Source organism: Talpa occidentalis, unplaced genomic scaffold, assembly GCF_014898055.3.
Source record: "Talpa occidentalis isolate TD23 unplaced genomic scaffold, MPIMG_talOcc4v2.1 talOcc4.16, whole genome shotgun sequence".
Lineage (NCBI taxonomy): Eukaryota > Metazoa > Chordata > Mammalia > Eulipotyphla > Talpidae > Talpa > Talpa occidentalis.
In genome coordinates this window covers 69,104,134-69,130,733 of record NW_023601653.1, presented here as the reverse complement: position 1 = coordinate 69,130,733, position 26,600 = coordinate 69,104,134, and the positions used below count along the sequence as shown (strand labels likewise).

Sequence of the window (26,600 nt, the reverse complement as noted above, 5' to 3'; positions counted from 1 at the left end):
CCTGATGGCAGGAGGGCAGAAAAGCCTGACATTTTTCCTTACTGTAGGGTAAAGAAAATATCAGGCTTTTCTGCCCTTCCGCCATCAGGATAGATGATGGATCCTTGTCCTGAATGCATGCCTGATGGCGGGCACCTGGAATAGGGTGTGGGCATAGGTAGATGGGATTCACCTGGGCTAAGACTGTGCTTTTAAGGGCGGCGTCATGGGGACGCCAGCAGCAGCAATAGAAGCCGAAGCCAAAGCCGAAGCCGAAAGAGAAGCCGAGAAGCAGCAGAATGAACTCCAGAGAGCTCAGATAGAGTGAAGACTTGCTGGGGGCTGGGAGGCCTGCCAGCCCCCCAGCCAGCACCCCTGCCTGCCATATGCCTGGTGAACCCCAATAAAAGACCTGCAAAAAACCACTGAGGACTCTGACTCCTCCTTTACCTGGTCTGCATGGGATCAGAAAACCTGCACTGTGGCCTGTCCTGCCTTTACACTTACCCTACACTGGGTCTCACAGATACTCTGTAGTCTTGGTGCACTCATCTACTTCTACCAAAGAATTCTTTTATTGTCACCACTGAAACCAGATATTCTTTACCTTGCAGCCCTCTCTCAGTGGTCTCCTCGAGGAGCTGTCATCTCTGGCATGGGAGAGAGAGGACTCCCATTGGTTCCGAGACAAGAAGACCATGGCTATGATGATGTCGAGCTTAGCACTGCGTAGTACCACTTTTGGATCAAATAAATCTTCAATGACTCTTCTGTAATATTGTTTCCCCAATAAATGAAAATTCTGTCTTCTTCATTACTGCAGAGGTTTTATTTGGGCCTGTGATGAAAGGACAATCTTCATAATTAGACCCTGAGCATCAAGGACAAATGTTTTTAATAATCCAGATACATTGACCCCACTGACTTTGGAAAATTCAGTCTCCAATCACATCCCACCCTCCTGTGAAATCTTCATTGATATATCCGTGTATCACGGCCCTCATCCTACACTCTTGCCTCCCTTATGTGCAGAGAATGTCACACTGTATGGAACAGTATAAAAACCTGAAATCTGGCCCTGAACTAAGTATTTACTCAGTAATATACACTTGGAAGCACTTCACTTAATGTTCCAAAAAATGCCGCCCCTCCTTTGCTAAAACCCAGAAATGAGTCACAGTGAATGGGTGAGTAGGCAGGAGGGAAATGGTTGCAGCTCTTCTAATTTTGCCAACAGGCTTATGGAACATCAATGTCAAAAATCTCCCTACAATGCCCTTCTCTTCCCTTGTTATTCTCCAACATCCCCAATCTGCCCTTTCTCCATGAAATTGCACATCCTGGTGTTCATAAATCCTGATGGTTTTTACCCTTTTCCATGAACAACATTCTATTTCCTGCTCTGACTACATTTATTTAAGACCATGGTAATCAAACTTCACCATTACAAACTCTTTTGAAGTAACTTCTTTTTTCCCATTCATTTCCAATCATCCACACCTATTTCCTTCAGTTGTAACAAGAGAGAGAGAATTGGGGTGTGGAGCAGAGGGATGGCTAGAGGGAGACAAGCAGGCAAGTCAAACAATGAAATTCTTCTGTTGGAAACACTTCTGGTTCATTATCCACTACATGACATTTTATAATAAGTCATCTGCAGATAAATGCAGTGAACATTTACAGCATTCTAACTTCAGAAGATTTCACCAAGGTTTTATGGTCTTTGTAAAACAACTACTTTGGGAAAAAGGATATGTACTACCAAAGATGTCCATGACATAATGGGAAACTTCCAAAATGCACCAATTACATGTACAATTATTTTTTTCAAATGCTCCACAAGCACTACCTTAAATCGAAAATTGGAAGACACTAGCTACATTAGAATTACAAAGCCCTGAGCTGAGTCATAGGAACTGCCCACATGTGGAGCTCAGCTTCTTTCTTCAGCCTCCTTAACTATTTATTTATAGTCATTTTCGGGACCAGCATATGGAGTCTGTCGGTTTTCCCTAAACACATCAGGTTCTTTTGGAGGAAGGGACCAAGTTAGAGTCCCTTGTCTAAGGAAGTGACACCTGGAGCATTCGTGAATCTGGGCAAAGTAAACCTCGAGTGGCCTGTGAGGAGGTGAGAAAACAATCAGTTCACTCATCTATTTCCTTGAAGAAAAGTGTGTTTGAGGACCAATTGTGTAAGAGCAATTAGAGTGAAACTTACTAAATTGGCAACAAATCAAATGCTTTCTACAGAATGTTTAATTTTGAGCAATATCTACAAACAAATACAGGCCATTACTGCTCTATCAGAAAATAGGCAATTAGAACATCTGTAACCTCATCTCAGTGTTAAAAAACATCATGGAAACAGCACTGTGGGATGCTCTGGGGATGGTCATTCAACATCATCATATGCAGGGTCCCCTTTCTCCCCAGGGAACAACTGGGAACTGTATCTTTTCACCTGAGAGTCTGATGGTTCCTAAATAGAGGATCCATTCACTCTATGTTCTACAGATATTTTTTCTAGGCCAAATATTTCATTTTCATTGCATAAGCCAGCAAAATATCCGAATTTCCATATTTCCTGATTAAGACTTTGTAGTCAGATTACTAAAATAGTCAGATTATGTTTCCCAGATGTTATTTTTTTTAAGATAGTGTTTTGCAGGCCTCCTGTTTATAATCACTCTGCCTCCAGGTCTTCCCAGGCCCACAGGAACAAGCACCTCTGCACCTCACCTCATTCAGCCAGATGGACCCTGTTCCCTTCCAAAGTGAACAGTGACTGTGGCACTGAGGGCCTCTCCATAGCCCATCTGTCTGCACACCACGTGGGCATCAGGCAGGTCCCAGCCATCATCACACAGGGTGTCCCAGGAGCCCTGGTGAAGGATCTCCACTCTGCTGATACAGGATGGCCTCCGCCCACCAGGGGGACCTGTGTGTTGTCTGAGGAGGGAGAGTCAGGCCAATGGGTCGTCTAATGCAGAAGAAGGCTTTCATGGTGCTGGGGGCCCATCACCTGAGCAGTTGGCAGCGTCCTCTTCTGAGGCTGCAGAGCCTGCTGGTAGAATCACATAGTGGGTGCATAGGGGAAGCACCTGGGTCTAGTTTCCTGCGGCAGTGTTGTGGGAGGGTTTTTGCTAATTGAGATACGCTAGACAGAGAAAGACAGATCGAATATGATATCACCAGTATGTGGAATCTAACAGTGACTGAACTCAAATAAAGTGTAGAGATTACCAGGGGATGGGGATGGGTTATTGGAGAGATGCTTTTTAAGGATAAGGAATTATAAGTACTAGATGAATAAGTCCAAGAGATCTAATGCACAGTGTGGAGATTATGGACAACAACACTATACTATAAATTTCAAGGTTGCTCTGAAACTAGATCTTAGTTGTTCTGTTAGGTGGGAAGGATGTCCTGAGCTAATCCCATGCAGGCTTTGTGGACTCCACCCCCACTCCAGACCAAAACCATCAAGACATTGGGAAAGACAAATCCCGTTACCACCAAAGGGAAGGTGGCTGGGACCTGAGGGTGGAGTTAAGCAGCCAGGTTGGATATAAAAACCAAACACCTGGGCCTTGGGGTGGCTTGCTGTCGCTCACCTCCTGGCTTCACGGCTCCTGGCTTGCGGCCAGCTCTCAGAGTGCCATTTGGGACTCCAGATCGGCAGATCGGGTAGGACTCATTTAAAACGGTGTCTCCCACTTTTCTCCCTGAGCTGTACATTTCCTCATTTTCCCTTCCCTTGTAAATAAACCTTTTATTAACCTTTCACGTGTGCCTGCAGTAGAGCATTGATAAGTCCTTTTAAGCGCACAGGTGAGGACCCACAGTCAGGCACCCTGTTTTGTATTGGGGCTGCCCTATAACAGTTCTACCACAAAAAACATAATAATCATGGGACATGATATAGTGTTAAGTAATACATGGTAATAGTCACCCCCATATGTTATACACATATATGTATAAATCCATAAATATATACATACATGATGCATGTATAAGCGTATCAATGTTATAGGGCAACCCCGATATAAAATGGTTTGCGTGGTTGTGGGTCCTCACCCACGTGCTTAAAAGGGACTTACTAATACTCCACTAGAGGCACACACAAAAGGTTAATAAAAGGTTTATTTACAAGGGAAAGGGAATTAAGAAAATGTACAACTCAGGGAGAAAATAGGGAAATAAAGTCTTTAATGCATCCTACCCGATCCGCCGACCTGGAAACCCAAAGGCATTCTCAGAGCTGGCCGGACACTGCGAGCTGGCGGAGAGCCAAAATGGGGGACCCCCCCCCCCTCCAAAGCCCACGTGTCCGGCTTTATAGCAAACCTGGCTGCTTAACCCCACCCTCAGGTCCCAGCCAACTTCACTTTGGTGGTGATGGGATTTGGAGTTCCCAGTGTCTTTTGGCTTTGGTCTGGGGTGGGGGGTGGAGTCCACAAAGCCTGTATGGAATTAGCTTTAGGACATCCTTTTCCCCCTAACATCAGTACACACCTTAAATAGACACAGTGACATTTGTCATTTATATTTATTTTTTAAAGATTTATTTATTTATGCATACAAGAAATGGGTACAGGCCAGAGGTGCGGGTGTGAGAGGAACTCACCAGAGGCAGAGTAGTGAACAGAACAGACAGACTGACTAAAAACACTGCTGAGGGGAGCAGCAGGCGAGGTAGGAGAGGTCTGCTGCGCCACGTGGTTAGCTCCCTGGTCCGCCGAGGATCAAACTCATGCTGCAGAGGCTGTGGACAGCTTCACAGTCTGTGCTTAACCCCTTGACCCTCCAGGGAGGTCCACTTGTCATTTGTATTTTAATAAAGAAATTGTTAATTTGATAAAATGATAAAGGCTGTTTTGTTGTCAGCAAGGATGAGTTCAAGCAATTTGTGTCCAAAGGTTTCCATTTCCAAGCACTGTAATGACACCATCTTATTTGGCCTCAAGGTGGCCAGATGAGAATATGGAAGTTGAATAAGAGGCTCATATGAAAATGAAAGGAGGAAGGGGAGGCAGAGGGATTGAAATGTCCATAATGAGGACCGTGGAGCAGAAGGGCATGCTTTTACTAACCATTACAGACTGGGCTGCCAGATGCAGATTGCCACATTGTGAAATGGGGGTGAATTTTGTAGTTATGTTATATGTATAGACCCACCGTGTCCCAGGGAAGTATAGTTTATTCCTGGTGTGTTAAGTGCGAGCCAGCCACAGCAGCCTGGGTGTCAGGGGTTCCTCAAAGATGGGATGGAGTTGGTACAATTGTGGAAATGAGGGGGAGGGGGAGTGAGGAGACGCAAACACTTGGTCAGGGTGCAGACATCATCCTGCTGAGGGTCTCAGCAGCTCTGTATTTATACATTTCAAGCCAACCGTGAGAGTGCATAAGCTTATGCATTAAGGCAGGAAGATAACAATCATCACATCTTTTTCAAGAACAGCCAAGGGTCAATTTGCCCTCCTGCAGAGGTCGTGACATTTATTATTCTTTGTTTTAAAGAAGGCACAGTTGCTAAACAAAAGTGTTCTTAGAATAGTCATTTACCTTAAACAACCAAACAATCATTCTATTACTAGTAAAAAACTTATGTGATTGAAACTAACATTTCTGTGCTTACCATGGTAAACAATTAACTAAGGACAAGGAGAAGCAAAGGACAAGAAGTTATCTGGGGGAGGGAAGCTGCATTGACTTTTCCCTAGCCCCAAGCTCTCAATTAAGGGAGGAATTCTCCTAATTTCACAAAAGAGTTTTTCTACCTATTATTCCTATACTTATCTCGTCAGCCTAGTTACCGCATCTAACTTTAAGATCAAGCGAAAATTCCTTTTTCTGTAAGATTGCTGATTGTTGTTTAAAGAACTACAAATATTTTATTGGAGGCTGGGCAGGAGATGGTTATAGCTTTTGGTTTCCAGAATGGTTAATATCTGACATATCAGTAGTTGTAACATAGACTGTTTCCAAGTGCATTATTTGTGCTGCCATGGTTATTAGCTCAACCAGTCACAAAATTGTTGCTGACTTATTCTTGAATGCACACTCTAACAGCTACCATACCAATTGTCACCTCCAGGAGAATCAGCCCTAAACAAACAAGAAGAATTTAGCAGGAGCCGTCTATGGCGCCTCCTGGTATCAGGAATTTTCTTACACTTGGTGCACGGCTCATGTCTGCCACCCAACTGCTATCTTTAACTTCAAAGTAAAAGAATTTTCTTCTTCATTTAGCCCTCACCTCAAAAGACCACATATCCATATTAAAGACTTGGCCTAGGGATGTTTACAGCCTTTTGTTCCCAGAAGTTTTTCACTTGCTAATGTGAGGCCAAATGTTGAATTACTGCCTTTTGGTAGAGGATTACTAATTTTATAAAAAATGTAGTATTTGTATCACGCAGTGCCATTTGCCATCAAATTGGTTATTCAGTAATTGATCAAGCAGCATTTGCAGTTTTACTTTTAAAAGCGTATATTAACCATGGTAGAAACTAGCCATAAACAAATAAGAAGAATCTGCAGGAGTCAGCTAACGAGATTCCTGACTTTTCAGGAATCTGCCCCATGCCCAGACCTCTGTCAGACAACATGAGTAGCATGGCTCCCAGCACTGGTGAGGTGTCTGTACTGGTCATGTTAGTTTTGAGGGGTAAATATGTGACGGAAGGAAAGACAGACTTTATACCAGTTGCATCTGAAACCCCATATATTATGAGGCTTTCTTTACAAACTAGAAGTAGAAAAAGGGGACCCTCCCACCCTATAAGGATAGTGATTGTGTTCCCTTAATGCCAATCTCAATGTTTTTCCCCAAAGAACTTTTCATTCTATTTTTTTGTAAAGATTTATTTATTTATTTATATAAGCACTGGGTATAGTCAGAAGCGCAGGAGTGTGAGAGATTCACCAGAGCCAGAGCGGGGAACAGAACAGGCGAAATACACTGCTGAGGGGAGCAGCGGGTACTGCAGGAAAGGTCTGTTGCGTCTGTGCTGCAGAGGCTGTGGGCAGCTTCGCAGCCCAGCACTCAACCACTGCGCCACCAGGGGAGGTCCGGAACTTTTCATTCTAAACCAGTTTCCTACTCATCTGACTTTTTGTTCTCACCGTAGATTCTTCTTGTTTCTTTGTAGCCACAACTTGTTGGGCACTTGACTCAGGAGATGTAGGTTCATTAAAACAGTCCTCTTTACGTGGGCCCAGGGGTGGTGGAGCTGACCCAGAAACATCAGCACCACCTGACCCCTCCCAGCTGAGCTGAACCAGTCACTGAACCAGACCCGGGGGGGAGAGTCGGTCACGCATCTTTCACTAATTCAGCTTTTCTGTGTCCGCTGTGGGGCCAGATGACACCTGGTGTCAGAAAACCTCTCCTCTCGTATAAGGAGACATCTCAGATAGAGCATCTAATTGGTTGAGCCTCAGAAAGTTTCCGTTTATGGAGTGTTTGATGCAGGGACGATGTTTAACAGGGTTTCTATTGGCTCTGGAAGATGGCAAAGTCAGGGGGTGGGACTATATAAACTCCTGCTATGAGAGGGAGCCCCCAATAAGGACTGAGGGGTTTCTTTGTATATTTGGGGAAACTGAGGCTGTTACCTGATAACATGAGGCTCGGAACTACCTTGAATGGACACTTCTTTCTCACAGGACTTGGCTTTCTCCTCTCCGCTATCCTAGCGAGCGCCCAAGGTAAGCAGAGCCTCACTTCCTAAGATCAGCAGAGACACTGGATCAGTTCTCAGACTCTGGGGGGTGAGCCCTGGATTGCCAAGGCAACTTCTCTCTGACCCCTTGGTTTTGACCAAATGTGATCTTTAGTGACAGTGAATGTTCATTTTTTCCCTGAGGGGCCTCTGCTTTTCTAGTTTGGCTGTGAGATGTTGGCCATATTCAATGCTTGTTCTCAGATTGACCAGAATCTGTGTTCAGTCCTCCTCAATAACATTTCAAAATAATGAAAATATTTGATGACTTCCCAGTTTTCCTCTAATGGATTATGACTGAGTGACATCCTGAGGCTGCATCTCTCAGATTCCTTCCTGCACCCAGTACTGAATCTCCCCAACAGGATTGCTCCACAACAGGATTTTGCGTTTCTGCTCTGTTAGCATAAGGATGAGACAAAGAGAGCAAGAGAGAGACAGACAGAGACAGGTGTGTATAAGGGAAGTTTGAAGAGCATATGAAGGGTGAATGTATGAGCAGGAGCGTGTCTGCCAGGCACGTCAGCTTTCTAGAAAGGGGTCCACAGAATCACACTCTAAGGCAGATGGCTGGATTTGTGGTGAAGTGATAGTGGTGATGTGTGTGTACATGTCTGTGATGAGGGCAGATATGGATACCTTTAAAGAAAACCCTCCCAATAGAAACTTTAATTACCCCCCCCCAGATAGCCCTGTACCTGCAATCCAAACCTGCCTGTACCTTGCTTTTTTCTTCCCCACAAACCCACAGCTCAAAAGTTTTTCTGCTTTACTGTCATCCCCCAAAACTGGGTGCTGGCAGTACTCTGTCTCCCTGCCTGTGGTGTTTCCCTTTCTACATGTTGACTCCATGGTCTTTCACCCCAGGGGGGGGTGATGTAAATGTAGGTGTCCCTGGGGGGACTGAGATAAGCACTGCAGGCAGAGGAATGTGGCCTGTGAGACCAGGATGGGTCCCTCTGGGCAAGTGTTCCCCGTCCCAGTGGGATCTCTTTCGTGTCTGTGGCATCTTTTTTTTTTTTTAATTGTCTTTTCACATTCTTTTATTTCTTTATTTCTTTATTTATTTTAATTTAAATAATAAATTTTATTTTTATATTCCCCATACAATTGCAGCCCCCCCCCATTCTGATCTTAAGGGTCTGCTGTTGAGGAAGAGCCCTGAGCTTGTGAATGTCCTTAGATGGGTTTTCTCCCTGTAGTCCCCCCAGAACCTACATGACATCTGCTCATCTCTGGGCCCCTGACAGCTGAGTCCAAGATAACAGTGTTGAGCCCTGACTTGACAATGATCTAGCACATCCTGGTCAGCCAGTCTTTCAGGTATGTGCCTTGGGCCTGGCTGCTCTAGATGCTCCTTCCTCTCCACCCCTTTCTGATCCCTTGTTTCCTCCTGATTTCAAGCCCCTCCACTCAGAAATCTCTCTCTCTCTTCTTTGGGAAATTCTCCTCTCAATAGGAGTCTGATCCTCATTTATATTTCTTGAAACTTCTATTCCTGATGACTGACCCTTTGTGAGGACAGGTGTCCCTTGCAGGCTTTGAGGTTCTTAGGGGTAGAAGTGCACTCTGAAAATGAAATATAAAATTGGTGCTGATTCCATTTGGCCTCTCCAGCTGTGAAAGCAATGAGTTCATTTACCAAGAAGAAATCACACTTCACTCTGACAAGCATGATTTCTCCTCAGAGACAATATCTGTTAAGAGCATATGACTCAAGGGCCTCCCTGGTGGCGCAGGCGGTTTAGCGCCGCACTGTGAAGCTGTTCGCAGCCTCTGCAACGCAGTTCGGCCAGCCAGGGAGAATCCCACATGGCACGGCAGACCTCTCCTGTTTCGCCCGCTGCTCCCCTCAGCAGTGTATTTCGTCAGTCTGCCTGTTCTGTTCCCCTCTCTGTCTCCAGTGAATCCTCTCACCCTCCTGTGCATCTGGCCTGTATAAAAATAAATAAATAAAAAAAAAAAAGAGCATATGACTCAAGTACAGGCTCACACGAGTTGCCCCATCTCCTTGTTTAATTGCAGTCCTGGTATCAGGTGCCAAAGAGCACTGACTCTCCCCTGAGCTCGGCACACGCAGTCAGGACCTGCCGCTCTCTGTCATCCTTTCTGAATGTGAAGTCACTACTTTAATAAAGGCTTGTCTCATAGAAGAGAGTCATGGGAATATTTTAAATTTGTCTTCCCAGTCACCTACAACTTTCATCTGGTCTATAGGACATTCATCAATGTGTGTTTTAACAATGTTTCCATAGTATATATATTTTCCCATCATTTTATTCTCAACTTTCTTTGCCTTTTTCTGATAGACAGGTAACATTCACTTGAATTGCTTTGTTTTATCTTGATTTGCTTTTAATTGAAGTATCTGATCCATTTACTTTAAATGCAGTTGCTGATATGGTTGAGTGAGTATCTACCACTTACTTTTAATTGACTCACGTGCTTTACATGCCCTTTCTCTCCAATTTTAGGTCTTATTTTTTCATTAAACAATAATATTCCTCTTTTGCTTTGATTTTTATCAGCTTTACAAGGTGTTGGGGATTTCATATCTTCCCTGGTATTCTCTGAGATTCCTGAAAATGTGAGTCATAGCTTTCATACATGTTTTTAAATTCTCAACCATTATCTCTTCAAATACAACTTCACTGTTCTCTGTCTCTGTCTGTCCTCCTCTCCCTTCTCCTCATTTCATCTTCCCTCCTCTCTAGGACTCCTCTAATTCACAATTCTGTCTTGAGTTCTATAAAATTGTTTTAAACTAATTCATTCACCTCTTACCCATTGATGTTTTGTTTTTAGTTGGCAACTGTTATTTTGATATCTTCAATATATTTGCATTTCTATGTTAAATTCTTTTCTTTTGAACTGTTTCTTGTCTTTTTCCTCTTACTCACTGAATCCATGAATCATAGTTAAAACTCTTATCTGCTAACTTCAACGTATTTATTGTGTGTGTTTCTAACTTCTCTTATATTGTTTTCTTTTTCACTATGTCATGTGGGCCCATCTTTCTATGTGCCATGTAACTTTATATTTAATGTTAAAATTTGTGTATGAAAAAATAGGAAACACCAGATATATTTTCTGACACTTGGAAGCATCATCTTTTGTTCAGCTAGGCAGGTGAGGCAGGGGCTGCTGAGCACCCAGATATCGAACTGTAACCCAGACCTGAGCTGGAACAAGCCTCACTGGAAGTTTGGGTGACACTCAGTCTATCTCTGCTTATCTCTATGCCTGTGGAAAGGGCATTCTGGGAACTCAGAATTCAGATGTAAGGCTAGATATTTTGGTAGCTCAGCACCAAAAGAATAAAGGAATAGCCACTCTGCTTTCCAAGAGTTTTGACATGCTTTGGCCTCCTGCCCTCACAACACATGCACTGGGCAAATATTTGTGAGATGACCTTCTCTAGGGACATGGCCTTCAAGTCTCCTATTTCACCCTCCAGCACCAGCACTTACTTTAATTCAGTCATGGAATGGAGTTAAAACCTACAACTCCTCCATTATTTATTTTAGCAGAAGCTCTAGCTTTTATCTCTATTTCATCATTTACTTAAATTGCAATATTGACACATTATTTAACCTCTGGGTGTATCACTTTTTTCATTTATCAAAAGGAGAAAATAATAATACAGAGAATCTGTCACAACTGCTTGAATGTTTTCAGCTCAGGAATATAACCTGTTTCTGCTGTGTGGTGGGATTAGAGATACTTTCCCCTACAAAATGAATAATTCCAAATTTTAAATAAAGAAAATCCCTGACATGAAGTCAAGTAGACATTATATTGTTTTGAGGAGGAAGCAGATGTTTGATGCCCAGTGTCTCTGGCCAATGTTAGTTTCATCTGACATCATCTCTCAAGTGAGGTGGCCCCGACTACTCAAAGAGAAGTTCATTCTGGAGCCTAGAACCATAAATGAAATACTCTGGGTAAATCATGGCCTGTCTCATGATCCATTCAATTTCCAGCTGCGAGTGACTATACCAAGCAAAGCTGTCACTGGAACGGGTTTCATGGCTGTCTATGAGTATTCTGATAAGCTCACAAAAGTTCCCTTTAATTTGATTACCAGGAAGTGGGTGTGATTTATAAGGAACCCACCAGCTAGTAGTCCTTTACAGCCACTCTGCACTAATTTAACTGCTCAGGGCAGGGATTCTGACATCTCTGGACATCTCAGATGCCAGCAGACTCTACATCAGGGTTACTCTGACAGGACCTGGTCACACCTGCTCTCTCAGACTGCTCACTAGTTGTTTTCAGCTACATTTCTCCTGTTCTTTCCTATTTTCACCTTTATTGCTCTGGTACCTGCTGTAAGAAACCAGGTGCTGCCTGAGTGCAAGCACTGTCTCCACCAGCAGGCTCTGCAGCCTTAGCGGAGGACGCTGCCAACTGTTTAGGTGAAGGTCCCCCAGGACCAGGAAAGCCTTCTCCTTCCCAATGAGATGCCCCATTGGCCCTACTCTCTCTCCTCAGACAGCACACAGCTCCGCCTGGTGGACGGAGGCCATCCCTGCGCCGGCAGAGTGGAGATCCTTCACCAGGGCTCCTGGGGCACCATCTGTGATGACAGCTGGGATCTGCGTGATGCCCACGTGGTGTGCAGACAGCTGGGCTGTGGAGACGCCCTCAATGCCATGGTCTCTGCTCACTTCGGGAAGGGATCAGGGAGCATCTGGCTGGATGAGCTGCAGTGCACAGGAAAGGAATCCCACGTGTGGAATTGCCCGTCTCAGGGCTGGGGGGAACACAACTGCCGTCATTCCGAGGATGCAGGAGTCATCTGCTCAGGTATGGTCAGTACATTTTCCTTGCTAGGAGGGAATGGAAATTTCCTAGGAGGCTGGTATCTGTTGGGACAGCAGAGATAGATGGGCCAGAGAGTTCTGAGACACATTCCATTTCTCCACAGTTCCAAGGGCACAAATCTTCTGTGACTGATGAGTGTTTTTTACTCCTAACGAAATTGCTAATCCTTTCTTCTTTACTGATCTTACCTGACAAATTAACTTATTCTATTATCCTGATTAATCTTCATGATTCTTTTATAATTTACTTTTTGTAAGAGTAAACATACATAAATCCCCACACAAACTCCTCTTGTAGCGTGAGACTATTAGTGGGAGGAACAGAATGAGGATGCACTTTCCGTGGTTAATAGTTTCCATATGGATAGTGTGAGTGTGGTTTAGCATTGGGTTAGTAAGAGCAGAGCACATATAATGTATTCTTTCTAAACATAAGCATAAATATTCATAGTTCTTTGGCCAGTATAGCCAAAATGCTGTAGAGGAAATACTTGGTGTCACAGATCATCACTCATTGCTACTGGAAATTACACTCTTTTCTTTCAAAATTTTGTGTAAACTTTAACTTTGGAAGCACACTTAGCCATGCACTGAAGAGTCAATACTAGAGGCAATAAAATGTTAATTTTTGTGTTTTATGGAAAAATATCATAGATTTATTTTATTTGATGGTTTCAAAATTAATTGCATTGGGGGATTTGAGAAGAATGGGACTGAGGGGACAATCATAATTTTCAAAGATGAGGAAGCAGTTTATAGAATATGGAAGGGAGGGGGAGGGTCAGGAGAACTGAGAGGACACGCAGGATTCCCTGAGCAGCACTGAACATTCAGGGATGTGAGGAGCTGCCATCCATGCCTGAAGGCACAGGGTGCTTTACAGCAAGTAGCCAGACAAGGACATATCTGGCCACAACTTTCATTTTGCCTGAGGTGGGCTTGATTCATGTAAATAAATTGCCTTTTTTCTTTTTTATAAATCTTTTTTTTAATAGAGGCATGTTTTTATTTATTTATTTATTTATTTATTTATTTATTTAGTTTTGTTTGTTTGTTTATACATGCACTGGGTACATTCAGAAGCGCGGGACAGAGAATTCACCAGAGCCAGAGCGGGAAGCAGAGCAGGCAGAAGGACCGAAGTACACTGCTGAGGGGAGCAGCGGGCAGCAGGAGAGGTCTGCGTGCCATGTGGGACCCTCCACTGGTGGCCGGGGAGCAGCTGGGGATCGAACTGGCGCCGCAGAGGCCGCGGGCAGCTTCGCAACCCAGCGCTCAACCGCTGCGCCACTGGGGAGGCCCAATAAATTGCCTTTTGAAGCAGCAGTTCCCCTTGTACTATGCTGTCCCAGTGTCTTCTAATCTTTACAAAAGACTTAGAACTGTCTATTGGTTACTTTTCCTCTACTAGAAGTTATCACCTGCAAAGAGAAGAACATTGATTTTTTTTTTCATTTTGTAATATTTTTTATTTTATATAATTCTTACATAATTTTTCACTTTTGCACAATGTATGCATTTTCATTTTGGTTACATTCCCCATACAATTGCACCCCCCCCCTTATTTTGACCCTAGTCCTTCCTCTCCCCACCCCACCCACCTACAACCCCCACCTCCCCCATAGTGTGTCTCTGGTTTATAGTTGCTTGTTGATTTTGATTTTTACTTTGAATTAATTAGTCTTTTTTTTAATTAATTAATTTATTTATACAAGAACCAGTGCACAGACCGGATGTGCGGGAGGGTGAGAGGATTCACCAGAGACAGAGCAGGGAACAGAACAGGCAGACTGACGAAATACACTGCTAAGGGGAGCAGCGGGCGCGACAGGAGAGATCTGCTGCGCCATGTGGGACCCTCGCCGGCCAGCCAGGATCAAACTGGAACTGCAGAGGCTGCGGACAGCTTCACAGCGCGGCACTCAACCGCCTGCGCCACCAGGGGAGGCCCATTTATTAGTCTTTTAATTGGTCCCTTGTTTAGGTTTTCTAAATTCCTGCTATAAGTGACATCATCCGGTATTTTTCTTTTTCTTTCTGACTTATTTCGCTGAGCATGATCCCTTCTAGCTCCATCCATAGAACATTGATTTTTTATAATTCACATTCCCAGCACTTAGAAAATTTTCTTGAATGGCAACTCTAAAATGACAATTGTATTTTGAATCAAATAATATGAAGGGGCATCTCAATATCGCCTGTCTCTACTCATTTAGCAACTTGTGCTGTTTGGAGATGCCTCCTCTGAAGCTCCCCTCTGTCTTCATTTTCATCATTTCCCAATAAAAGTCTCAGTCTTGCCTCACTTCATTATCCCCTGTAAACCTCTCTCCTTACCCTTTGCTGCCCTTGACAGGAAGGTCTCCATGACCACCTTTGGCTTTCCAAGGTGAGGGGAAGCCCCATTGTCCCAAGGGTAGAGATTTAGTTTGGTCTTCAAGGAAGATACCTCAACCTTTGTGGTTCCCTGATGGGCAAATACCAATCCTGTGGAGACATTTCCCACATCTCAGGCACCCTGGGTTTTCTTTCTTCCAATAGAGGAGTCAGAGCCTGGAGGATGGATGAGAACCTGGAAGGTTCAGAGGCAGGTGAGGCTGCTGGTCAGGGGCCCTGAGAGTTGGTTTGGATGCAGATGAGTCACAGCTGCAGGGAGGACAGAGGAGGAACTCTTTACTGAGTGGAAGGAATGAAGAAAGAAAAGTGATGAAAACCAATTTCGTTATCATTGCTCTCTTGCTTCCCTAGAGAAAACCAAGTCCAAAGGCTATAACAGTGAGAGAGAAACATCCTCTGACCGAAACAGCCCCAAGAAGAAGCTGAGATGTAGAAAATTGGGGCTCTCCAGACTCAGGTTTGGGCAGAAAGAACAGATTCCTGGAGATTGGCTCCAGAGATCCCACCTATGACTCAGTTGATGTCTCCCTTGCACATGTGCTACATTGAAATCCTCTCACCCATGTGAGAGGATAGGAGGGGTGAAGCACCAAGGAGAGAGGGTCAGACATAACTAAATGCTGTGCCTGAAGGAACATGAGCTGTTGTGCAGGAAGCTGGGATATGGAGCTGCAGTCAGGAGCATAAAATAGTTACCAAAGGGCCTCCCTGTTGGCGCAGGTGTTGAGCGCAGCGCTGTGAAGCTGTCGGCAGCCTCTGCAGCGCCAGTTCCATCCCGGCTGGCTGGTGAGGGTCCCACATGGCGGGGCAGACCTCTCCTGTCTTGCCCGCTGCTCCCCTCAGCAGTGTGTTTCAGTCAGTCTGCCTGTTCTGTTCCCCACTCTGTCTCTGGTGAATCCTCTCACCCTCCCGCACATCTGGCCTGTACCCCGGTTCTTGTATAAATAAATAAATCTTTAAAAAAAATAACAGTTACCAAAGAAGCTATGTCTGGAGGCCAGAGTGTGCGCCAATTCTGTGACCTTGACACTGTGGTTCTTGTGACAGAATGTCCCTGGTTTCTGCTTCTCTGGCCTAAAATAAGGACAAAGTCCCTGCAGATCTTCAATATTATTTACATCTCTTTAAACACATTGATCTTTATCAATGAAAGAGCCATTGTTTGGTGTGGGTCTGGGTGCCTTTGATCTTTCTGATTGAAGTAACAGTGTGTCTGCATCTCTTCAAATTTATGACCCAGATCTGAGCCCAGTTCTCTACAAGGCAACATTGCAAATAAAGGGGGTTTTGTTACCTTCAGTTTTCCTTATGTAGGTTCTTTAGGATTGTGTGGGGTTAGGTTAAATGGATTAATCCAACTTCAGTGGCCCTTGGTAAAACTGTTTTTTTTTTTTTTTTTTTTTTTTTTACCCTTGCCATTTAACCTACTTCAGCAAATTTTTAGAAATTTTTCCTGACATTTTTTCAGGTCAAGTCAGTAAGACTGATTTCCAGTAAACAGACAAGGAGCAGGACAGGAGCTGTCAATGAGAGCCCAGTCTTCACCCTGACATTTCAGAGGGGATTGTCAGGAGCTCAGGATGATGCTCCACATCAGCCAGGCCCTTCTTTGACCCTCAGTTGTACAGAAACTGCATCTACATTCCAATAAATACACAAATGATACCAAAGAATTGGGTGTTTATCTGTGGTGAACTGAATACTATTATTGGAATATTAAAATTCTACTTCTTACTAATAGTACCAGTCTTGTCTACATATTAAAATGTTCCTATCACACTTTGCCATTTACTGCAGCATGGGTGGAGATGGAAGGAATTATGCTCAGGGAAATAATTCACAAGGAAAAAGATAAATATCTGATGGCGTCGCTTACATGTGGGATATAGAGAAATTGAGCAAAGGGTTGCAGAAATGAGAAAACTTGCAAGCTGGCCATTGATCTGCAGACTACAGCAGTGGAGGGGGTGAGGGGGAGGTAAAAACAAGGGAGGAAAGAGCACAAGGGACTACGTGATGGTGCACAGGTGAATTGGCGGTGAAACTATGGGGGTTACTCCCAAGGGGAGAAATCAGATAATTTCCAAAAATGAACAATGATGTAAGAAAATGAATAATTAAATTTTATAAAATTTAAAAGACCAAAATACATAAATAAATAAAATGTCCTATCAGGTCATTGATGAGTGAAAGAATTTCTGTCACATCACAGAGGTGAATGACTTTAAAATAATAGGCCAGCATTAGAATTCATGCTTGTTGGAAAAGATCATGTTAATAAGAAGACCCTAGAATTGATTTTCCTTACAGTCAACTTTTTTGTCCAGAAGAATGTATACAATTTATCTTTTCTCTCAGTTTTCTGCTTCGCTTCTTATATATAGATGTTTAATTATTATAAGTTTATTTTTGAGATTAATATCAAGTGGAAATATGATTTTATTATATTTAAATCTATCTCTAAGTTTTCAACATTATTTGCTGAATAATGTAGCTTCTTCAATGATTTAAAATATTCCCTTTACAAATACTAAATTTCTGTGTACATCTTTGAGATGACTAGATATTTTATATTCACTCCTCCCACTTTTGTCTATTGTTATGTTTTTGATATCTAATCCCTTCACATCTATCTTTGATTTCATAAGTTTCCTACAATTTCTTCCATGTGAGTTTTAAAATCAATTAGAAAATGAAAACAAATTAATAGTAATTTGCTTCAGAAGGCTCTATCTTGATTTGTTTGAGAACTTATCATTCAACATATATTTAGGTATCTAATATATGTCAGATTAAGTAACAGTATAAAGAATATTTCTTTCTTACTCTGAGTTTGTCATTTCATGAGCTTAATATTGAAACTAACAACCTGTTATGAGAAAAATGCTTTAATTAGAATGAGAAGCATACAGACAAACTCCCAACTAGCCCAGATTGGGGGTCCTGCCCTGGGCCTCTCTGGGTATGGAAATGGGTCAGAAATGAAAGACACGCTATAATCTCACCAGTCATACTCATGTAAGTGAACCCCTTTGTCCTTAAATTCTTTAATTTCTGTGTGTCATTCTGCTTTGTTTTGCTTTCTGTAGCATGTATTTAGATTCATTCTTCTGAAATCCTGTCATGCATACTTCACAGTTTGCATACTTATGCAGAATCCTTTACCAGAAAGAATTTTATCATGTCCATAATTAATATTCCACACTCAGAAGCCAGACATGCATATGAAAAATATTCTTTATAATTTTCATTATTTTACATTTTCATTTCATTTTATCCAAAATATGGTCCCTAAATGACCAAATTATGATCATGAATCTTTCTGTGGTCTCCCTCATTAAGTTTAAACTTCACCCACTCCCAACATAACCTACCACACACCCCACCCACACCCCACTTATACAAACGTTGCTGCCCTTTTTATTCTTCTTTCCACCCAATTGTAGCTCTTAAGATTGTTTTTTCAGTCTACATGAAAGAAATGAGAAATGGTTGCAGGGATAGGTGGTGGTAATAGGATGGGGTGCAGGGATAGGATGGGAGGAATACAGGATGATAAAATGTGTTCATATCTTGTTTGACAAATATTTCCTCCAAGTTTTTGTATCTTTTATCCTTATTAAGGCTGGTGCAATCCAAATTCTGACCTGTTTGCTTCCCTCTTCTCCCTCTCACCATTTTTATCGTATGCTGCTTATTCAAGAACTCACACAGGACAGGAACAAAGAGTTAACATAGTGATAGGATTAAAATACAAAGAAAAACCTGTAGTAGAAAGGGATCAGCACATTTGTGTCTCATGATCTCCCAGTGAGATCTCACTCTCCAGCAAGTTCATGGACAAATCCCAGGGTTTTAGGAGAAAACTCTAAGATCAATTCTCCTTGTACTATGACTCTGAGCTTTCTGAACATCCAAATTCATCTGTGCACAGCCTCTTTCACAATCAGGTCACCTAAGAAGTTCTTGGAATTTCTTGCCATCAAAAATTGTCAAAAAATAGCATGTGAAACCATGGAAGTGGACATTGTCTATTTCCTCCCTGGAACATCAGTCTGTCTGTGGCTGGAAGCTCTCATGGGCCAGGACTCATGGATTTCCTAATCCTCAGTCACTAGAGGACCAGCTTCTGAGATAACAGTGGCCAGAACTGTCACGCCAGAAATCTCAGGGTGGCGGTCATGTCTGGATAACAGGCCTCTAGCCTCCTTAATGCCAAGGCTCTGTTGACTCTGGGCTAGACATCTTGGGAGCAAGTCTGAACACCCACTACAGAGCAATGGCCTCAGGTCCTGTAACTTCCTGACGACTAGATATGGAATTCACATTTCTGACACCTCAAAATGTACATATTCTTGGGATTCAGTCATCTAACTGACCCTGAAAATCCTTCTGGACTTATCTTCAGAAACTCACTCTTGAAAAGTCAATTCTGACTGTCAGATTCTCTTTCCACGCTCTGCCCTTAGAGAGAAAGATATTTACACCATTGCCTGTACATGCCATTTCCCATGCCACTGACAGGTCGTGAACACTCTCTCTCTTGTCTTTTCTCTAGGATTTATACGTCTGACTGGAGGGAGTGGGCTCTGCTCAGGGCGAGTGGAAGTGTATTCCAGAGGAGACTGGACTCCAGTGTCTGACGGGAACTTCACATCCCCCACCGCCCAGGTCATCTGTGCACAACTGGGGTGCGGCAAGGCTGCATCTGTGCTGGGGGGCGTGCCCTTCAGAGAGTCAGATGGACGGATCTTTGCTGAGGAGTTCCGGTGTAAGGGGCAGGAGCCAGAGCTCCAGTTGTGCCCCAGGGTGCCCTGTCCTGGAGGCACCTGCCCCCACCGTGGGGCTGTTCACCTTGTATGCTCAGGTGAGAACAGAGCAGGATTCTCCTTCCCTGCTTTCTTTGATGGGCTAAGAAACACATGACTTTTGGCTGAAGTCCTATCTTCTCCTCCCAGCATACACAGAAATCCGACTCATGAACGAGGGCAGCTCTCAGTGTGAGGGACAGGTGGAGATGCATATTTCTGGGCACTGGAGCTCACTCTGCGCCTCCCACTGGAGTCTGGCCAATGCCCATGTTGTGTGTCGTCAGCTTGGCTGTGGAGTCGCCCTGTCCACCCCCAAAGTAGCACGCTCTAGGGGAGGAGCTGACCAGGTCTGGAGGGGCCGATTTCACTGCTCAGGGGCTGAGGCCTCCTTGTGGAACTGCCCCATGACTGCACTGGGTGCTCCTGACTGCGGCCCTGGAAACACAGCCTCTGTGATCTGCTCAGGTGAGAGAGGGGTGGTAAATGCACTCAGGGTGCTCAGGTCCCTCAGAAGAGGATGTATAGGAAAACTGGCTTCGGATTGAAGGGTGGATTATATAGAACAAACTTTTGTCAAAATGTGTCCACATGTACTCTTTTTTTTTTTTTTTTTTTAACTCTTTGCTTTTTTTTTTTTTTTTTTAAATATTAAATTTTATGTTTATATTCCCCCATACAATTGCAAACGCCCCATTCTGACCCCAATCCTTCCCCTAACGCCCCCCCCCCCAAAAAGTGTCTCTGGTTCATAGTTTTTTTTTGATTTTGATTTTCACTTTCTTATATTCATTTTCCTGGTCCCTTATTTAAGTTTTCTAGATTCCTGCTATGAGTGAGACCATCCGGTATTTTTCTTTTTCTTTTTGGCTTATTTCGCTGAGCATGATCCCTTCCAGTGCCATCCATGTTGCTGCAAATTGCATGTGTTTATCTTTTTTGAATGCTGAGTAATTTTCTCCACATGTACTCTTAATGTAGGTGTTTTATTGCAAGAGAATTACACATTAATCCAGTCTAATTTTTTTTAACCAGTTTTCTTTTTTTTCTGGGTTAATTCTCTGTGGTCAACATATATGATTTTTATGACTTCTTAGTTTTCCCTTTGAAAACATTTGGAACTCATTTTGCCATAACATACAATCAATGTTGGTAAATGGCCTACATGCCCTTAAGAATAATGTGTATTCTTCTGTTTTGTGCAGATTTTACAAATCATGCCATTCACATATTCCAAATACCTACTGAGAGCTTTTCTGAAAGGGACAGATCTTTCACTTTTGTTTTCTGAATACACATTGCTTCACACTATGATTATGGAAAGCAATCACTTTGTTTTTCTTCTTCCAATCACATATTCTTCATGCCTTAGCCTCTCATCAATATTTCCCCCGACCCAGCAGCCTTCTGCTAGTAAGCCCTTCTGAGTTCTGCCTACTTCCTTGACCCCAAAGGAAGATGTCTTGGCTCCTGTGAATAAACACGTTCTCAACATCCATAGACAAGTCCTGCAGACACACATTTTAAATTCTCTGTAGGAGAAGCTTAGTTGAAGAAAAGCATTTCTCTTCCTTGTTAGGCCTCATAAGTACCTGGGTTGCTATTGCTGGCTACCAATTTCCCCAAAAAAAGTTAGCATCAGAAACAAAAATGCATTTTTATTTTGCTGTAATTTCCTGGGTCAGGGATTTGGGGAAGCTCAGTTTGGCAGTTATGTCTATTAGATTCATGTCGCTGTTGCTGGAGCTGCCTGAACTGGGAACCCAGGATGCTCAATGACAGGAGGGCAGACCCCCTGCCTGTGGCTTTCCCTAGGACAGGCTCAGCAGAGCAGCTCCCCTAAAGCATGTGTCCTCAGTGAGGCTGGGGAGGCTGCACGACTTTTCTGTCCTGGTGCAGGGAATCAGCAGTGTTGCCTCCACTGCATCGCGTTGCCTACAAGCAAGTCATGAAGGTCAGTGAGATGCAAGAGATGGAGGCATAGACTTCACTCCTCAGTGGCCACAGTATCAATGATTTTGTAGATATGTTTAAATGGTACCAGGATGTACGAAACGTCCCACTGTGAGAGTGGGTTTTTAGTTTCTACCTTTCCTTCTTTCATTTGTGTGTTTAAGGGTCTAAAACTTCTTATATATGTAACTTAGACCTTCCACCCTATCTGTTGTGCCCCTTTTCACGTTTCTAATTATTTCGTTCTGTGCTGTCTTCCTTATACTCTCCTCTGAGGTCCACTGTACTCCTGCCTCCAAATCTCTGCTGAGGTTTTCAGTCACATCTGTAATGTTGAGTTGACACAGGTCTCAAGGGGAAAGAGATTCACTCCTGCTCTTTGCTTCTCTCTGAGCATCTGGTTCCAAAATTCTCACAATCCTTTAAACTCTGCAACACCTTCAACTCTATTGCCATATTCCAACTTTTTAATGTTCATTCTCAGTGATTCTCTGTATTTGGCTTAAAAACAGAAATATTAGTGGATCAAGAAAATGTGGTATATATACACAATGGAATATTATTCAGCAATCAAAAAAGATAAACTCCTGCCATTCACAGCAATGTGGATGGAGCTAGAAGGATTTATGCTCATTCAGAGGAAAAAGAAAAAATATTGGATGGTTTCACTTATAGCGGGAATATAGGGGAACCAAATAAGACATCAGTGTAAAATATAATAACTATATAAAACAAAACAAAAAAAGACAATTATAAATCAGAGACATACTACAGAAGAGGATGGGGAAGAGGGGTGAGAGGGAGGGAGGGAGGAGCATAGGGGACTCCATCACAGGAGGTGATGGTGCACGGGTGCATTGGTAAAGGAAATTCTATGGGGACTACACCTGAGGGAGGGGAAGCAAATATTGTTTCAAAATGAACAATGATGTAAAAATTTTTTTAAATAATTAAAAAACAAACAAAAAATCCCAGAAATATTGGTCTTTGGGGACATAATTTCTACACTGAAAGTGAAATCTAAAATTATGATGCCATGACTGTCCTGTTAGATTTCATCTTAGACCCCAGCAAGAGTTTATTATGTAGTTTAATTCAGTTTTCTACTCTTCAACCCCACTAACCCTCTGTCCTCGGTACTCTGCAGGAAACCAGACCCAGGTGCTGCCCCTGTGCACCCACCCTCCGTCTCCACCAGCAGGCTCTGCAGCTTCAGAGGAGGGCACAGCCAACTGCTCAGGTGAGGGCCTGCCAGGACCAGGAAAGCTTCTCCTTGCACATTAGAGCCCCACTGACCTGACTCTCTCCGCAGACAGCACACAGCTCCGCCTGGTGGATGGAGGCCATCCCTGCGCCGGCAGAGTGGAGATCCTTCACCAGGGCTCCTGGGGCACCATCTGTGATGATGGCTGGGACCTGCGTGATGCCCACGTGGTGTGCAGACAGCTGAGCTGTGGGGAGGCCCTCAACGCCACAGTCTCTGCTCACTTTGGGGAGGGATCAGGGCCCATCTGGCTGGAGGAGCTGCAGTGCACAGGAAAGGAGGCCCAGATGTGGATGTGCCCATCCCTGGGCTGGGGACACCATGACTGCTGGCACAAGGAGGACGCCGGGGTCATCTGCTCAGGTCTGTGCTGCACATTGTCCAGGGACTGGGAGTAGAGTGTGGGGGTGTGGGGGAGACACTCCAGAGTGCCTGTCTCTCGAGCACATATGAGAATTAGGTGTCTCCTTCCTTCCTGTGGCTGCTGAGGGTCTAGCCCTTCCCTCACAGCAACATCTCCTGATGGAGCCACGTCCTACAGTTTTCATTTGCAAACAGGGCTCAATCTTCAGTTACAGGATCTATATAATACAGAATCCTGTACTGGTTTCTACTTGCTATAACAGATTTCCACATAATTAGTAGTTAAAGCAACTTATATTAATCATCTTACAGTCTTGTAGGTTAGAAACCCAACACCAGCTCACCTGGCTAAAATCAAGGTGTGAGCAGGACTGCATCACTTCAAAGTCCTGTGGAGGAATCAGTTCCAAGTTTCTAGAACCTGTCTGTACTCCTTCGCTCAGAGCTCCCTTCCTTGGTCATCAGACCAGCAGCGTTTTACATCTCTAAACATTCTCCATAATAACCTCTCTCTCTAACCAAAACCACTTTTACAGATAGTGGGTCCAACATGTGATTACACTTGGCTCACCTGGTTAATCCTTGATATTCAGGTTAATCTCACTTTTCCAAGGTTTTCTCTTAGTCCCATCTGCACACTCTCTTTTCGTGCAAGGTCACATATTGATATATAAGTGATGATACTAACAGTTTCCAGGCATCAGTATGAAGACATCTTTGGTGGCATTAATCTCACGGCACCCTATTTATGTCAACCCCTTCCTCATGTTCTAAGGTTTTGACAGGAAGCAGCATCCAGCAATCCTGCAGAGGGCTCAGAGAACTGAGTGGGATGCTCACATTGCTCTGTCTCCTCCTTTACCTTTCAGAGTTTGTGGCCCTCAGGGTAGTAAGTGAAGACCAGGACTGTTCTGGATGGCTGGAAGTTTTCTACAACGGGACCTGGGGCAGTGTGTGCAACAGCCTTGTGAATGCTGTGACCTTGTCCATGATCTGCAGGCATCTTGGCTGTGGGGACAGCGGGACCCTCAACAATTTGGTTGCTGCTAGGGAAGGTGCTGGGCCCAAGTGGGTAGATAGAATCTGGTGTAGGACAACCGATACCTCTCTCTGGCAGTGTCCTTCTGACCCTTGGAAATACCATTCGTGCTTTTCAGAAGACAAAGCTTCTATCACGTGCGCAGGTGACTGTTGTATGTGTCTGTCTCTGCCCCATAGGCTGTCACTAGTGATGTTTTATAATATTTTTATATCAGGGTTATGAGTTTATGTTAAGTTTTTAAAATGAAATTGGCCAATTATTTAATGCACATGTTCCATACTTGTTTCGGAGGAAAATATAATGAAACTTGGGCTGACGGCAGTTCATGTGAAAAATATGGAACCTGTGGAGAGCGTGAATAATCCTTTGATCAAATCCTGAGGAATGGCTAGTTAATCATGACTAGACAATGCTATGCTGAACACCTTGAAATAAGTCAGGGCCAGGTCCCCAAGCTCTGTGTCTCTTATGCTTCTGGATTTTCCAATGCATCTGTATTCATCAGACTCCTGGTCAGTCTGCTGGGAGAGAGTAAACCAGCTCTTGTTGAATCAAAATTACACTCCAGGCCAGAGGACGGAGAAGAGAGAATATACAAAATCTGCCTTGTGCAGCATAAGATCTCAGGTTGAAAACTCTCAGTAGGCAGAGGTTTCACTGTCATGAGGATTAGGAAGTGCTGTGGAAGGGTGAATGGGGCCAAAGAAGAAATCTCGTTTCCTGGAGACTGGAAGGATGAGTAAAGAGTACTATCAAAGAAAACATGGGAAAATTATCCCACTTCTTCAGTGTAAATATTGCCTGCGTAAATACTGGGTTTTGAGAAATATCTGTCATGGTGAGAGGAGAAGGAATAAGGGGGAACAACACAGGGAACCCTGGAAGACCCCTTGTGGGCAGGGTGCAAGGAAACAGTTTTGTCAAAGAGGAACTGGTTTATTCACTTGACTGTCACTGCTGAGGGGCCAGTGACCTTGGGTCTCCATATCTCTCTCCATGCAGTGACCATTTCTAAGAGGTGATCAGAATCTCAGTTTTCTTGGTCGATCTGCTATGTAATGTTCCTTAAAAAAGTACAAATGGAGAATTGAATATGAATTATTTCTGTGAGTTTAGACTTATTTTTAAAATATCTTCTTATTAGTAACACAAACCACTTATATGATTTTGTTTTTCTATGATAGTTTACTCATAAAAAATAACTTAGAGGAACTATACTTCACTAGATTTTAGTCATCCATTCATTCAGCAATATTGATCAAGCCCCTCTCCCCAGTGCTTACAAAGGATTCTGTACACACCTGTTGAATGAAGGCCTGTGCGGTGCCAGGCACAGAGCAAAGAGTAGAGGCACAGATGTGAGTCAGGTCTTTCCTTTAGCAGACCTGCATCTGTGTGTGTGTGTGTGTGTGTGTGTGTGTGTAAATTGTGGAGCATGGAGTGTGATAGACAAGGTAAAAGATATAATATTTCAGCAGCTGATGAGGGTGAAGATCCAGGGAGTTTCAGGCACTCAGCCAATAGATTAATTAGGAAGTCCATGTTTCCCCTTGTCATTTGGACTGGAGCAGGTGGCATTGTTTGGAGAGCAGATCACCCATTCCTGTCGCTGACTCACCAATCCCCCTTTGCTTCCACAGAAAAGAGATACAGGAACTGTCCATCTGCAGCCCCCTGCACAGGTACATCAGCCCCTCCCAGCTCCCGGGCTGTCCCTGGGGCTCCTCCTCCAGCAGGGCCCTAACAGGGGTCCCCTGGCCTTGCAGACAGGGAGAAGCTGCGCCTGCAGGGAGGAGACAGCGCGTGCTCGGCCGCGTGGAGGTGTGGCACGCGGGGGCGTGGGGCACGGTGTGCGACGACTCCTGGGGCCTGGCCGAGGCCCACGTGGTGTGCGGGCAGCTGGGCTGTGGCTCGGCGCTGGACGCCCCGCGCGCGGCGGCCTTTGGGCCTGGAAATGGCAGCATCTGGCTGGACGAGGTGCGGTGCAGGGGCGGGGAGTCCTCCCTGTGGGAGTGCCCTGCGGCTCCCTGGGGGCAGAGCAACTGCAAGCACGAGGAGGACGCGGGAGTGAGGTGCTCGGGTGAGTGGAGAGATCCCTTTCTTTGGGGTGACCAGAGAGTGCTTGTGCTCGCATCCAGAAATTCTTCCTGGACTCACTGCTGCTCTGGACCTTGGCACCTGAAGGCTATTACCAGATCCCTTGGGGGCTGGGAGAGACCAAGGTGCCAGAGTGGTATGT

General features: G+C 44.1%; 1 protein-coding gene across 1 annotated transcript in view; it reads left to right on the top strand.

Moving 5' to 3' along the window:
• The window catches only part of LOC119247043 (uncharacterized), a 206,390-nt gene that overhangs the window by 128,067 nt on the left and 51,723 nt on the right, over positions 1–26,600 (top strand). The window contains 12 exon segments of the mRNA XM_054696783.1: positions 886–917; positions 7,748–7,757; positions 8,959–8,975; positions 12,214–12,517; positions 19,490–19,798; positions 19,890–20,207; positions 22,840–22,932; positions 23,005–23,319; positions 24,189–24,503; positions 26,002–26,043; positions 26,128–26,166; positions 26,169–26,441. Coding sequence (XP_054552758.1) covers positions 886–917; positions 7,748–7,757; positions 8,959–8,975; positions 12,214–12,517; positions 19,490–19,798; positions 19,890–20,207; positions 22,840–22,932; positions 23,005–23,319; positions 24,189–24,503; positions 26,002–26,043; positions 26,128–26,166; positions 26,169–26,441 — 2,067 coding nt within the window.